Source organism: Crotalus tigris, unplaced genomic scaffold, assembly GCF_016545835.1.
Source record: "Crotalus tigris isolate CLP2741 ecotype Arizona unplaced genomic scaffold, ASM1654583v1 scf7180000019154.1569036, whole genome shotgun sequence".
Taxonomy (NCBI): Eukaryota; Metazoa; Chordata; class Lepidosauria; order Squamata; family Viperidae; genus Crotalus; species Crotalus tigris.
This window is the reverse complement of record NW_024097404.1, coordinates 470,852-486,413: the sequence shown is the minus strand read 5'-3', so window position 1 is coordinate 486,413 and position 15,562 is coordinate 470,852. Positions and strand designations below refer to the sequence as shown.

General features: G+C 39.5%; 1 protein-coding gene across 1 annotated transcript in view; it reads left to right on the top strand.

Annotated features, from left to right (window-relative positions):
• The window catches only part of SLCO2A1 (solute carrier organic anion transporter family member 2A1), a 58,498-nt gene extending 50,340 nt beyond the window's left edge, over window positions 1–8,158 (top strand). Inside the window, exons 11-14 of the mRNA XM_039360092.1 lie at window positions 967–1,136; window positions 2,628–2,692; window positions 2,916–3,039; window positions 6,164–8,158. Of these exons, the coding sequence (XP_039216026.1) occupies window positions 967–1,136; window positions 2,628–2,692; window positions 2,916–3,039; window positions 6,164–6,284 (480 nt within the window). The 3' untranslated portion in view covers window positions 6,285–8,158. The remainder of the gene's footprint in view (window positions 1–966; window positions 1,137–2,627; window positions 2,693–2,915; window positions 3,040–6,163) is intronic.
• Window positions 8,159–15,562: the final 7,404 nt, after the last annotated feature.

Genomic DNA, 15,562 nt, shown 5'->3' with positions numbered 1-15,562 from the left:
TTTAAATTAAAATTTAGCATCAGATCAGTAAATTAATATTGTAAATATGTTTATTGTCCATGTATCTAATCACTTCCCCTTCTCATAATAAAAATTACAGTATATAATAATTTTTAGAATACAAAAGCATGCAAATTCAAGAAGGTTAACAGGTTCCACTTCAGTCGGAAGGTAATAGTGTTCCGGTGCTCCTTTGGCGAATAGCCATGGTGGCCACATGACCATGGAAATTGTCTTTGGACTATGCTCCTTTGGCCAAGAAATGGAGATGATCACCTTGCCCTAGAGTCAAGACATGATTGACAGGGAAACTTTTACCATTTTACAGACTGTATATTGGTGTGCTAAACAGCTTTCTTATAATGTCTGCTGTTTATTATTGGGCTTTCACATGTACTTCAAGAAGTGCAGAAGCCAAAATCTAAGTTAGCTTTAGAAGCTGTATTTTACTTTTAAAATTGCTTTTTGTGGTCAAAGCTAATTGTTTAAGATGCAGTATCAGCACTGTACTTTTTCATTTATTTATCTATTTGGGTATTTGTATTTATTAATTCCTGCTCTAAACTTTCAGAATAATGGATCACAAATGTAATATCAATATATAATTTTAAATGTGCATATAATGTCTATAACACTAGAGTAGTATTACAACCAAATTCCTTTTCCCCTCAAACATATAACCACACTTTTCAGCAGCCAAACAGTGAATTGGCCATGAAGTAATTAAGCCATGAACCAGTGGGAGCTGATTTATATTGTATCAAACTATTTGTTTATTCAGTGTTGTATATTCTGACCAGTTGGGCATTTAGAACAGAGGTTTTCTTAACATTTGTACTTTAAACTAGAAAGGCCAGGGATTGAATCTGGGTACTTACGATTCTGATGCTTTACCATTAAGCTATGGTCCAACCTTGAAGTGAATTGATTTCTTGAGATTGATTTCCCTTCTTTTCTTTCAACAAGATCTATACAAATTGCTCCTGTATCTCCACCAAGTATGGACAATCTTCAGCAAAGACTGGATCTTGCCCTGTTAGCTGTGCCCATCTGTTGTTGCCTGTTATATTCATCATTTCATTTTCTGCATTGATTGCCTGTCTTTCTCACAACCCTCTCTACATGATGGTGTTACGGTAAGAAGGGGCTAGGGCCTTAGTAGATAGTCCCATGCAATACATCTGTAATTTGTAATACATACAAATGCCAACTGTAACATAGCAATATGGAGTAAAATAAAAGAAATCCTAAAACCTTGATATATTTTCATACAGCTTTTCCCAGTATAGGTGCTCTACTGACATTTGAATCAACTTCCAAAATTCCTGAGTCAGTATAACTGTTGCTGAATAGTCTGAAATTGAAGTCTGACCATTAGTAGGGCAGCCAGGTGCCTTCTAAAAGTAAAAGAAATTAGGTTTCACCTGGTCTTATTGTACAAAGTATAGAATTTATGGAGTACTATCACCAGAAATGTTTTTTATATTTTTATAGGCTCTTTTCAAGTTTAACACTTTTTTATGTAAAATAATTAAATAACTAAAGCCAAATGGGTTGCTGAATGCCCAGGCATATGAATGACCCTACAAAAACAAGTGCCAGGCTTTGAACTACCATGTCAGCCATAGAAAAAAAACCCAATAGGATTCACACCCCACACAGCATCTGCTGGGACCCACCGTATAAATGGGGCATTGTATCCTTCCCTCGGAGGTAATTGCAGGGTTCTACATCAAACTGTAGATCACAGGTCCCCAACCTTTGGGGCAGCAGGGACCGGTTCCATGGAGATAAGTTTTTCCATGGACCAGAGGGTGCGTGATTTTGTGTGCTGCCTACACAAAATCTTTGGCATGCTTGTTTGTTTGGCATGCATATGGCCCGATACTGGTCCACAGACCAGGGGTTGGGAACTCCTGCTGTAGATCAAATCACTGTAAGCTGAGGGCATATACCAGTCCAGTATCTGATTTTAAAAAAATAAATGATGCTGCGCTTCAGTGGTTGGATGGCCTAGATCCATGGTGGCGAATCTATGGCACACGTGCCACAGGTGGCACGCAGAGCCCTCTCTGGGCACATGCACCGTTGCCCCAGTCCTAGGTCTTCAGCTGGGTTTTATAAAACCTTTTCGCTTTAGGCATCCGCCGCTGTGTGCAAAAAAAAAAGGTTCAATCGATCAATTTCAACTTCTCGCAGGAAAAAAAAAGATCTCACAAAGTTGGAATTGATTGAACGTTTAGTCCCACCCAGTCTGCCGTTACCACCGTAGCCACGCCCACCCAATGGGCCACACCCACTCGGCACCCAACAATACATAAGTGGGTTTTGGGTTGCAGTTTGGGCACTCGGTCTCTAAAAGGCCTAGATATTGGTATTTGAACATAGATCTTTTTAACATTTATATTTTACAGTGTTTTACTAATCTAGGTGAAATGTTAATATATATTGCTAAATCATGTGTGATATGCCATATGCTAAATAAATAGATAACTAATTTGCTATGGCTGTTCTACAACCATTCATAATCATCATCAGTCTTTTTAGTTTTTCAGAGAGCGGTACCAAATCCTTGCTCCCCCTATTTGGCTTTCTGATATACTTTACTATATTTTGATTCTAAACAGAGTGGTGTCCTATGATGAAAAGTCTTTTGCTATTGGAATCCAGTTCCTATTGATGAGATTACTGGGTGAGTATCAGCCCAAGTCTGCAAACCTAAAGTTATTTATAAAGCAATAACCCACATCGAACATAGTAGGGATTTACTTCTGAGTATACATGCAAAGGGTGTTGGTAATATTATTTTAAGGAAATATTATTTTAAGGTTTTATATTGAGCATAGCAAAAAAGGGGGGAAAATGACTTAAGGATTGGCAACTAGTGGGTTTTTCTTTATTTCTTTCTTTCCAAGCCTGGTTGCCAGCTCCTACCCTCTTTGGCATCCTCATTGACTCTTCCTGCACATGGTGGAAGAAAGCCTGCAATAGTAAGAGTGGAGCCTGCCATTATTATAACAACAGCTTCTTCCGCAGCAGGTAAGTGATGGGAATAGTGATAGTTCTCTCTGTGTGAATTAGACAAGGGCTTTTCTTATCTGGGGTAGATAGATAGAACTGATGGACTGCTTGCCTTCCATAAATCATGCCAGTATTTACGGGGCCCTCCAAAAATGCTGATGTCATTAATAAATTATTATTATTATCTGCAGCATAAAATCTGACTTGGTAATTTGCCCAATATTCTCTTTATTGTGCATAGCACTCAGGGTGCAAGTTTGCTGCATTAAAATCACTTTTAAGTTGTGTAAACTAAACGAAAATTAATAATTACAAAGCTTAAAGCAATAGCAGGAAAACCTGTTCATAATGTGGCTTTGTTCTGCTTGTCTCTTAAAAGGCTTTGATGCAGTTATTTCTGCATCTGACTATGTATGAACAACGGTAGTTGATGCCTGAATCTTCTTGGCTCTTCTTTCTCATGTTTAGGCCCCCTGGGCTTTGATTGCTGCTCTATCTATGCATCTGAATTGGCTGAGTCTGAAGGCTGTTGTTGTTTAATCAGCTTAAAATGTGTAATATTTTTGGGGAGACAGAATTATTAATGCTCCTGAAGCCTAAAGTGTGAATGTCTTGGCATTCCTTTACAACCACTTAGGATTTTTACACACACCCACCCACACACACACACACACACACTCATTTGAGAAGACTTGTTTTGACTTGGATTTTGAGGAGGATGTAAATTCCCAGGAATTCCCCATCCCCTTTGTCTCAGAACTTTTGCCATATGCTTCTTCTTAAAGCACCTTATATCACTCTTCAGAGAGGACCCCCATCTTAATGCAAAAAGACTGGTGTCTTCTCAGAGATAGCATCCTTTTCGTTTAACTTTTAAGCACATTGGTTACACGGCTTCAGGGAAAATATATGAACTGCCAGTGTAATGTATTTTACTGGGTCTAGGAAGACCTCATTCATATTCCTACTTGAAGTTAGAGTATATTGGATGATTTTTGCCAGTCAGTCACTCTGAGCTCAAAAGGTCTTGCAGGATTATTGAATAAAATGAGAGAAGACCACCCGTTCCATCATCTCCCCCCCCCCCACAATTTTGAAATACATTGGCTTTTTGTGGAAATGGTCGTGTATTGAATGCTATAGAAAAGTTCTGTGCATTATGAAGGTGATCTAGCTGTGGCTATTCATCACTGAGCAATTATTTCCAGGATAGGCCCTTTAAGGAAGTTGGGAAAGTAGATTCCCAATGATTTAATTTGAGGACAAGGGCTTCCTCCCCTTGATCCTCAGGCTTCCTGCCATCATCAACTTCAACAGAGAGTTTGACTAACATAAATAGATCAGAAAAAATGGAATGCATCTTGCCAGGAAATCCCCAGTAATGTTCCATGAAGTCCATCTCAAGAGCAGGAACATTCACTCTTTCTGCCCTTGCCTCTGGCTAGGTAAAGTTAAGAAAACAAACTTGGCTGTCAGTGCATTAGCAGTTTCCTCCTTGGGATGCAAATGGGTTGAGCTTTCCTTCCATCCACCAATCAAGGCTCCAGCAACCCCTAAATTAGTAAAGTTTTGAGACTTTAATCAGTAACAAAGGAAGTCTTTGCAATGGCCCTTTGGCATCTCTTACCACATTCTCCAGTGACTGTTCTGTTGATACCTCAGGAGATTCACCTCATAAGGAATCTCAGATATTTCCTAGCATTCCAACCATGGAAGTGAATTAAGCATCCGTAGAGTACATATCCTGATTTTCAGTTTGTCCTTTCATTCCTTCTCCCAAGGAACAACTATGAGGTGGAAATGACTTCCCTTCCTAGAGTAGAGCAGTTAACTGGGGCTAATTGAATGGGGAACAAATAGTAATAGTTCCACAGCTACTCAGGATGCAGACCCTTGAATCAGAGCCATCTGTAGAAGACCTCTCCAACCTGCTGCCTCCAGATGGGACATAAACTGTCAGAAATCTATGGCTTGCAGTTCCAACACATGTAGCGGTACCAATTTGTCCATAATGGAAGTTAGAGAGCCATATCATTGGTGGCTGAGAAGATTGCAATATGGATTCAAGAAGGAAGGAATTTTGTCTTAAAATGGAAATAAAATGGAAACCAATCTGAGGCAAGCATATTCCTGCCTTTATAATAATAAATCATTAACTTGGATTGCACATCTTATGCTCTCCAGACAGCAGAAAACATTTTAGCACACTGAATCACACAATCTGCCATGATATGAACTGCTTCACTAAGTAATTATGAATCACCTGTATAATATTGCTGTTATCTTATAACCTCATTTTTTTCTTTTGAAAAACCATATGACTAGTAATTATCTGGAAGTTCAGGATAATTGATCCCAGAAGACTTATTACTGTAATGCCAGCCACTTGTAACATTCCACTTCATAAAATGATTGAAAAATTGCTACTGTACTTATCTCACTTTGTTAATTCTCCAAAAGAAATAATATAACAGTTTTGGGACACCTATAGAAGGGAAACTATTTTTTGTCCCTAACAGAGGAGTTTCTTCTCGTGCCGCTTTCTTTTCTTGATAACATAGAATCACATAGACTAACAGGAAGGGACCTTGGAGATCTTCCAGTCCAACCCCCTACTCGAACAAGGGGTACTATTCAAGACAAATGGTTGTCCAGTGTCTTCTTGAAAACTTACAGTGATGGAGCTTTCTGGAGACATTAATCCATTCCACTGGATTAATTGTTCTCACTATCAAAACTCACATCCAGATCTGGAATTTCCATTTTCATAGAAATCTAAAGATTTCTAAAATTCAAATTTTTGTATCCAAATCTGAGTGTTCGGAGCTTAAAACAGAGCATTTTAAACCAATTAAAAATTATTGAAATAGCCAGTTTCATCAGTGAAACATTTGCTTTGCACTCGGGCAACTGCTTAGAGTTCAAATTCAGAATTGTTTACTTTTAACATGTTTTGCAAATCACTTGTTTTTTTTCTAAGTCATTCAGCTAAGTTTTTTTATTGCGTTTTATTTCAAAAGAAATTACCTTCTCTCTCTCTCTCTCTCTCTCTCTCTCTCTCTCTCTCTCTCTCTCTCTCTCTCTCTCTCTCACTCTCTCTCACTCTCTCTCTCTCTGTCTTTCTCTCTCTCTCTCTCTCCAGGTACTTAGGCCTCCAGGTTGGCTACAAAATTATTGGCATTCTGCTGTTATCTTTCATCAGTTGGAAGCTGACCAGGAACAAGCAGTACAATGTGCAAGATAAAGCTGTTGATCCAGAGTAGCTCCACACTACAACAAGACCTGCTTCAAGCATCATTTTGTATGATGTTTAAATTTACTTAACGTGGCCTTTGTGCCTTTTGTTTTATTTTATTTTTTTTACAGTACAGGCGCCATTTTATATTAGCAGCTAAACTTGAACTCCCTAAGTGACCAGTTTCTGCTGCATGTAGTCCAACTAAAAGAACATGCTTGTGTTGGGGAACAGAGATCGCACAGCCAACTCATCTCACTGAGGCATTGAAATGAAAACACCCACAGCTAGCAAAAGGGACCCCCAGGCTACAGTGGTAGAGGCATCTTCAAAGACTGGGCCAGAGATGTAATTTGGAAGACAACGGGTTCTCTTGCTTTTATGTCAAAACAATGGAAATGGCAAGTGAAAACTGTTACAGTTAAAAGAACCATATGAGTCACTTAAAAGTTGCTAGCAGGGGAAGCCATCCAATTTGGCTATGGAGTTTTGGACTGTTCTACTCAATCAACTTTGACGCATTATCCAGGCTTGCCAAAGGGATGGGACCATGGGAGAAGCAATCTCAACTTGGTTTGCCCTCTCTCTGTTTCCTTTGCTTCTTCCTTTACTTCCTTTACTATACAGGCCAGAACGGATAAAAATGCCAGTCAGTGTATAAAGTTGGTAGTTATGACATGTACACTTTTAAATAAAAAACTTTTTTCTAGTCTGTTCTTACTCTTTTTTTACTGACAGATTTTGAAGAAGCCACTTTTTTCAATATTTCCCCTGCTTTTGAGCCTCCCTGTTGCTATAAGCCATACTGTGTTTGACTTTGGAATTTTTTGACATGGTACTCATCCAAATTTTAATTCTTATGAATCTTTTTAGTAACAGAACAGCTTTTAATTATAGTGATGGAAATATGTGATATTTCATCAAGAAATAATTCATTCCTCATGTTACTTTCTCTTCAACTTAAAAGCATGGCTTGTCATTTTGGTCTTTTCCCCTACTCCCCTAAACAGAAGAGTACTTGGGGGGACAGAGAGAGAAAATCTGTTAAGCTTCTTAAATCTAAAACCACTAAGATGCTATTTAGTTTATGCTGCATTATATTTGCTTGAGATTTGACCCATTTAATCAAAGGCAGTGTTCTCTTCTCTATTCTGCTGGAGGAAGAGAAAGATGCAAATAAATGACTGGATAAATAAATTGATTAGGAAGCATGCCTTAAAGAGAAAGATGCATAGTTGGCAAACAATTGTTTGCATGTGTTTACAAAATTATAAAGTTTGAGGAAACTGTAGGTCATTTTCCAACTCCATAAATATGTAATTTCTTCAAACCTTTTTTTAAATATCTGCATAAAAGAATAAAAACTTACCACAAAGAAATGTTGTACCACCACCTAGTGGCACATTGATTTATGACGGATATATTTTGTTATATTTAACAAAGTTGTTATACTGCGTGCCAAATAGAGCAATAGAGCAATTTAAAGTACAGCTTTTTTTTTTTGCTGATTTATAGTTTTACCAACAATATGAAAATGAAATACATATTGTAAACAGAGCCAGTGAGGAAAAAACTACATGAGTCATTTTAACTTGCAAGCCATAAGAAGATGTAATTTTAAGTGTTGGATTGGCAATGGGAGTAATGGGGTTTAAACATTACTCACTGTTTAGTTGACCCAAACACCCCCCTTTGTTTCTAGTTTTTACCAAGTTTAACATTTATTTGGGAATCCTATGATGGCAAAATAAAATAGTACAATTTGAATAGGAAAATGGTTTGGAGAGTTATATGTGTTTTTATATTCAAGTATACAGTACCATTCCTTATGCTGCTATTGTAAACACACACATGTACAACATACACTTTTGATACACATAATAAATTTATTTTAAAAGCAAAGTAGTTGAGTAGTTAATTATTGCATGTTTTATATATTGCAAAATCCACATATCTAAAAACCATAAAGAAAATTTTGGCATTTGAAAGGAAGGTTAAATAGTATTCAATTTAATAAAAAATATGAAGCTACTAAAACTGCATCTAAAGCATTATTTCAGCTACCACTTATAATTTTAGCATTACACATTCAGCCTAATCTTCTGTGCTTTTACAACATGTCTCGATCACATTTTTAAAAATCAAACTGATTTTATTGAAATAGAAGTACAAGAATGTTCCTTTTAACTGGATTTGTAACAAGTACTACAAATAGTTTGATCTGCAGAACTTAGAAGGTTTGGGAATGAGATTACATTCAAATCAGTAGAAGATTCCAGTCAGATCTCAGTGAACAAGAATGAAAGAGAATTGCTGTATCAGAGAAGATGCAACTAAGCCTTGTTGCTACATAAGTAAATATGACGTGACTAAAATAATTGGAGTACTTCCTGTTTCTATATAGAAGTTTACTGGATTGGCAGCTGTATCTTTATTCAGTCCAAGATAGCAGCATCTCTGCATCCATATAGATTAGATTGTGTTGTATAACATAATTTTATACTTCCCGTGTCTTCCTAGTCTTCCTTTAGATTTGCTTTTTAAAAGCATATAATTTGATTGTATTGCAATCTGTCTCCAGTACTTTAACATTAAAACCCCCCAGTTTTATATAACTGTAAATCATATTTTACAGATTGTGGTGTCAGAAACAGGAAATCTGAACTGGATGGATGGATGTGTCTGTGTGTGTGTGAGAGAGAGAGAGAGATAGGGAGATAAGTGGAAAGCTCAGGTTGAAAATAATGAGAAAAAGAATAAGACTTGGGTACTGAAAAAATACAAGGACTTGACTCCACTGCTATACAAAGGTTCACAGCCTGGCTACCAGTCTAAGGAGATGACACTAGAGAAGCAGATGTCAAGAAGATAAATGCCCTGTTCCCCAAACAGCCATCCATGGTGTATACCTAACTGCGGTGCAACACAGAAACAGCAGCACTGGAAGAACATAGGGAGAAAGAGAAAACACATACGGGTAGCACTAGGTGACTGCAGGACTTGAAAGCAGACCATCCGATCTTCCAAAACAGGAACCAGTTACCACCACAGTAGCAGATAGCCAACAGTAAGTCAAGAACGTGATACGCTACACAGCTCCTGACCCAGACATGATCTATACCCACTGGCTAAGAACATTGCATTGATGCCTAGTAGGACAGATGAACCAGCTGCTAGCACCAGGCTCCCACCCAGACTGGCTAATACAAGGAAGGATATTACTGATCATCAAAGATGGTCACAAAGGAACAGCACTGTCCAACTTTTGACCATTAACCTGTCTCCCCAAAACATGGAAATTCCTATCAGGTATTGTAGCCCTCAAGCTACAGGACCATATGGGTCACTACATAAGCACAGCTCAGAAAGGCATTTGGAAAAACACCAGAGGCTCAAAACACCAGATGCTAATAGATAAAAAGAGCCATCCTCAAGATCTAGACAGACCAACCTGAGCACAACCTGGATTGACTACAGGACAGCCTAAAACCTGGGAGCAAACTCAAGGGCAAACAGATGGATCTGTGGATGCCTGGCACTATACAAAGTCAACAGGACACTAAGGATCTTCCTCAAGAGGACTGCGAGACAACACTGGCTGCTCACATACAGTACCGTAAATGCCGGCGTACAAGGCAACCCTGCATATAAGACGACCCCCGTCTTTATAGCCGGGCCGCATTCCTAGAACGTCGTCTTATACGCCGGAAACTACCAGTATTTCCAGCGTATAAGACGACTCGGCGTATAAGACGACCCCCGTCTTTGGCGCCGATTTCAGCGCTCGCAGAAGTCGCCTTATACGCCGGCATTTACGGTAAATGGCTATTAAGTGAGGCATATAACAAAGTAATGCACTGTCCCCACTGCTTCTCTGTATACGTTTAAACTTCCTCAGCTGGATTATCACAAGGACTGGATACCATGAGTATTAGTATCAGTTCAAGAGTGGAACTACCATTAGCCACCTCCTGTATATTGATGATGTCAAGTGTATGCTAAGAGTAAATGAGAAAATGAGACATTGATCCACCTGACATGTATCTATAGCAGACATGTTAAACTCGCAATGTCACATGACGTGCAACGTATCAGGACGGTTTTGCCATTGCTGGCAATGGGGTGGGCGCGGCTTCTGGATGAGGCGTCCGGCCCGTGGGCCGGCAGTTTGACACCCCTGATCTATAATGAGGACATTGGAATGTCATTTAGATTGAAATGGTAGTAAAGAGAGGGAACTAGTTAAGACTGATGGGGAGGGACTACCAACAGGCCACATAGCAGACATATACACCAGCTAAAAGTATTTTGTTATCCCACAGCCACATGGGAACCATGAGAAAAATATAAGGAAGACAGAAACATTCAAGTAGCAAGTATCGACAAAGGATAAGACAAGTCCAGCTCAATGGAAAGAAAAAAAAAATTCACACCATCAACAGATATGCCCTGCCAGTTATCAGATACTCTGTTGATTACTGAGGATATGAAGGATAAAGAATCTGCCAATGTGAAAATCTGGAAAGTCTTCACAATGCACAGAAATTTCCAGTGCAAGTCCAACACTCAAGAGTTTACACCAACCAGAAAGAGAGTGGATAAGGTTTGGTGACTTTCAATGCCTCTGTCCTAGACAAAACCCAGAGCATCCAGGAATACATTGGTAAGATGGCATCCAAATATGAGCTGCTAAAGAATGCTTGAGGCACAAACAGACATGAAAGAAAGATCAAGAAGAGGAAGTGCTGTGACATATCAAAACCCGCATGTACCATCAAAGATAGCTGAGGTGTCAGGCATTGGGAAATCCTATCATTGGCTGGAAAGGCTGGATTAAAAGACAACAGTGAGGGTCTGATTAAAGCAGCACAAGAACAGGCACTAAAATTCAGATCCATAAAAGCAGGAGTCTAACAAGCTAGATAACACCCAGGGAGAGGGAAAAGAGAGGAAAAAATGGGTTGGAACTAAATGGATAGGAGCAAGCTTGTGGCCACTGGTTCATTCAGAAGTATGGATTGCCTTCATCTTCAAGACTGCAACATCTATGATTCCTTTACCAGGAGGGCGAATGATATATATCCAGCATGTTTTTCCTGTTCCAGTGAGTATTTCAAAGGGAGCTAATAAAACACTGTGCAGGTGACAAATCTGTATGGAGGTGTCTGTAACATCAAGATAAGAGGCCATCTGCTCAGCAAGGTGCTTCATTAACTCTCTTCAATGCCTCTCTGATAACTGCCATTTGCTGTTCAACAGAGCCATTTTTATCTCACCAATAACTAAAAAGTAACCAAAATGAACGGCCAGCTCAGCAAAGAAATCTTACTTCAGCTGATTAAGGGGAAGACTTCCATTTGATCTAGCTACTGGAGGAACAGCTTCAGGAGTTTGTTGCATGCAGATAGTGGCATTTCTTATTCCCAAATTTGATAAATGCTAGAAGATGGGGGCGGGGGCGGGTGTCACAATGAGCATAGAATTCCTATGTACCCTCTAAGAAAGTCATCTCCCGGTAGACAAACTTGTGTTCTTATCTACTTCAATACAAGTAAGGTGACATCACAGCAGGACATGATGTTCCCCCCCCCCCATAATCCTGAAGTTCAAAAGCTGAGACCTCAAGCTGCAATTGGAATTGAAGCAGTGTGATTCTCCAACTAGGAAAAGTTCATATCTTGTGTAATTTTTGCAGATGTCATGCTATCAAGAGCCTGCTTCTTTGGGGAGATGGGTAAAGGGGAGATAAGACCAGTTCTGTCACATCCAAACAATGGGCCAAGGAAGATCAGTGAAAAAGAAGACAACTTGAAAAAGCTAAGCAGGAGGGAAACAGAAAATGCCTCTGTGATTGCTATCAATGTAATAAATTAATAGTATATCAGAGTCTAGGAATAAATGGCCTCAATATCTTGGAAGTTCTTACATGTTTAATTCTACCTGGACACTCAGCTGTGCCACTTGCACAATAATTGAGAATGGTCAGATTTTTCACATTTTTGACTTAGCTTGACGGTAACCATTATAAAGAGAGGAAATGGTTTAAAATCAAAACAGCTAAGGATTATTTCAGGTGGCCCCTGGTGCAGGGAGGGGTGATACGAAGACAACTTCATGATAATATATCACACAAAAGATGTTGCCAGGGCAAGTCTATGTTGGGGTTAGGTGCAACTGGAGAATTTTTGATTTCTACTGATTTTCCTTTAAAGGTTTGTGAGATATTTTTCATATCCAAACAGCAGGACACTGCCTCTTCAGTATCACAGGAGCCTTTTTTAGCTACACATTTGTAAATAGCTGATCAAGCTAGCTCAGGGGTATCAAACTCAATTTTATTCAGGGCCGCATCAGCATTGCGGTTGCCCTGGGGGGGGGGCAGGTGTGTGTGGCCAGGGTGGGTGCGGCCTACTGGGTGGGCGTGGATGGAGTGGGTGTGGCCTACTGGGTGGGCATGACCAGCTCTACATTGTTCGTGTCAAGGTGCCTGTGGGGGCCTGGGCAGGAATGGGACAGATCTGAGGGTCTCTAGCAGAAGGGGGTGGGACCGGGGCAAGCGCCAAGGCATGGTCTATTTTTTCATTCCTCACAAAGGATGACACCTCCCCAGCATGCACCCAGGGGGCGGGATCGACATGGCAGGGGCTGGTTCCTCGTTGTTTCTAGATGGCCTTGAGCTAAGACTGAATATGTTTCAGCATAGATGGCCACCACAAAATTGTACATTGGCTCCCGGCCAGCCTGAGCCAGGGCCAAGGCAGTGGGGGCTGTTCCCTCACTGTTTCTAGGATGGCTTCGCGGGCCACATGAAACCACTTCCTGGGCCACATCCAGCCCCGGGGCCTTGTGTTTGACATTTCTGAACTAGCTTGTATAAATTTATTTCTATTTACTTGCCTCTGTGTGATTTTTTTTTTTTTTTTTGAGAAAGGTTGTGCTCTCACCCCATGAGCGTTCAGTACTGTTACATATCTTTGCTGCACAGCAAGTGAAATAAAATCAAAGACATTTGACCAATGTCTCATTTCCTACAGTTATTACTTTCAGGTGATTTATGTTTTTAAACATCCAGAATAACACATTTCACAGTCTTGTTCTCTCAGATATTCTAATGACTCCAAATAATTTAAGTTAGAGAAATCTGTACCTCCATAGTTGGCAATTCTACCCGGGGCCAATAGGGATTAGAATTCATAAATAACTAAACATCTTATTCTCCAACTTGCCCATCTATGACAGGTTATAGTTAAATTATAGTTTAGCATTCCCTTTCTTCTGCAGCTTACTTTGGGAAAAGAGGATAACATTTTTAATGGAGAATTTTCAAAATTCCTACTAACATGTCTGGGTATTGTTCACATTGTTCAGATGCTAAAAATAGCCCACCACTTTAAAAAGTCCTGTTCTGGGACAATAATTGCACTGCTGGTTCTGCTCTTCTGGTCACTGAACTTGACCTAAATGGGCATCTTGAATTCTATGGTTTTTATGACCTTGGGAGAAAAGAGATCCTTTCAGTTACAGTTTCCTTTGTTGCTGTTGTTCTATTTGGGGAAAAGCCATATCAAACAAAAATCCTTTCAATATCTCTAAAACACATAGTTTCAACATTTGACTAGGGAAGTTATTTATCAGAAGAGAAAAAAAGGCAAATCAATCAGATAATGTCAAGTGCAAAACTATGTGTAGGTGATAAAAAAATAGAAGGGTAGAAAGAGGGCCAAAGTGTAAAAAGGCAATGTATAAGTTCAACAAGAAACTGAAACTGAGTGAACTCAGAGTGCTGGGAAAGGTGATATTCCTGCAACAGAAATATTTGCTTTAACATTTAATCTTTACAACGTGCACAAACATTTTGCATTAGATTTTGCTAAACAGCAGATAAATTAGTGTCTTGGCTGGTTCCTAAAGGAAGAAGAAACTCCAGAAAATGTGCAACAAATCCAGGTTGGACCACAGAGCTCCATTACCTAGGCCAGGCATGTCAAACTTGTGACGTCACGTGACATCGCACGATGTATCGGAACTTTTTCTCCATTGCTGGCAATGGGGTGGGCGCGGTTTTGGGATGACGTGTCCGGCCTGCGGGCCAGCAGTTTGACACCCCTGACCTAGGCAGTCCACCTTATTTATATTTAATAGATACAACTGTAATTCCTAAAGTCAAACAGAATTTGTTATATAATTATGCAAGAGCAGAGCAAAGTTTTTAAGTTGTTCTATAAAGACTAATCAATCCCATTGTTGGCTTTCAAATAAATACAAGAAATTAAAATTCTTTCACAATCTTGCTTTCCTTTTAACTCCAAGCTGGAGTGTTAAAAGGAGGTTGAGAGTAGCATTTTTCCCCTCTGTTTATTGCTTCCTTTTGATACATGTCCATTATTCTATGGGCATCTTGCCAGTCATAAATAATTCACAAACAGTATGAAATCCAACAGACTGAGGATGCACCTTCATATATTTCAGGAAACAATGTGGATACCAAACAAAAGAAACAGATAATCAGAATGTGGATAGGAAGCATGCGGTAGTTAGGAGAGTGTATCCTAACCAAATATTCTAACAGCTCGGATTTGATGTTTCCTCAATGCCTTAGTTAGCAAGCTCTATTGCACCCATAACTTGGGTTCTCCCCGTTTGAGTCCATATATGGGGAGAAGGCCAAGGCATTTTAGAACAGATGTTTTGCAATCAAAGCTGCTCTGCTGAAGTACATCCCAACTTTAACCACTGGAATATTGAATGCATAATGAACTTCTGCTTTTTACTCAGCAACTCTCACCATTCTCAGTGCGCATGCACCAACTCTCACAAGTCCCGACAAAGGAAGCTTTCTACGACAACTTGGACCAGATTATTAAACAACCACCAGCAGTGATAAATTCATCATTCTGGGAGATTTCAATGCTAGGGTGGAAACAGACAGTGACAACTGGAACAGAATCTTGCAAGATACAGGGTGGGAAAACAAAACAACAGTGGCTGGTCTCTGAGCAAATATGCTGAGTGCAACCTATGTATCACAAACACTATGTTCACACTTGCAAACAAGTACAAAACTACCTGGTTGTTACAAAAGTACAAAACTGCCAAATCCAAGCATTGGCACCTACCTAAGATATATGTCATAGTATGTCAGTGCGATCTTAAAAGCCCATTACCCATGTTATGTGAAGTGCTGAGTGCATCACAAGCTGGTCTGGTCAGTCCTGAGCCTACCCATAGCCCATTTACACTACAAGCAACCAAGGACTAACAGAAAGTCATTCAATATCGGTAGACTACAAGACTTATACCAAGTCC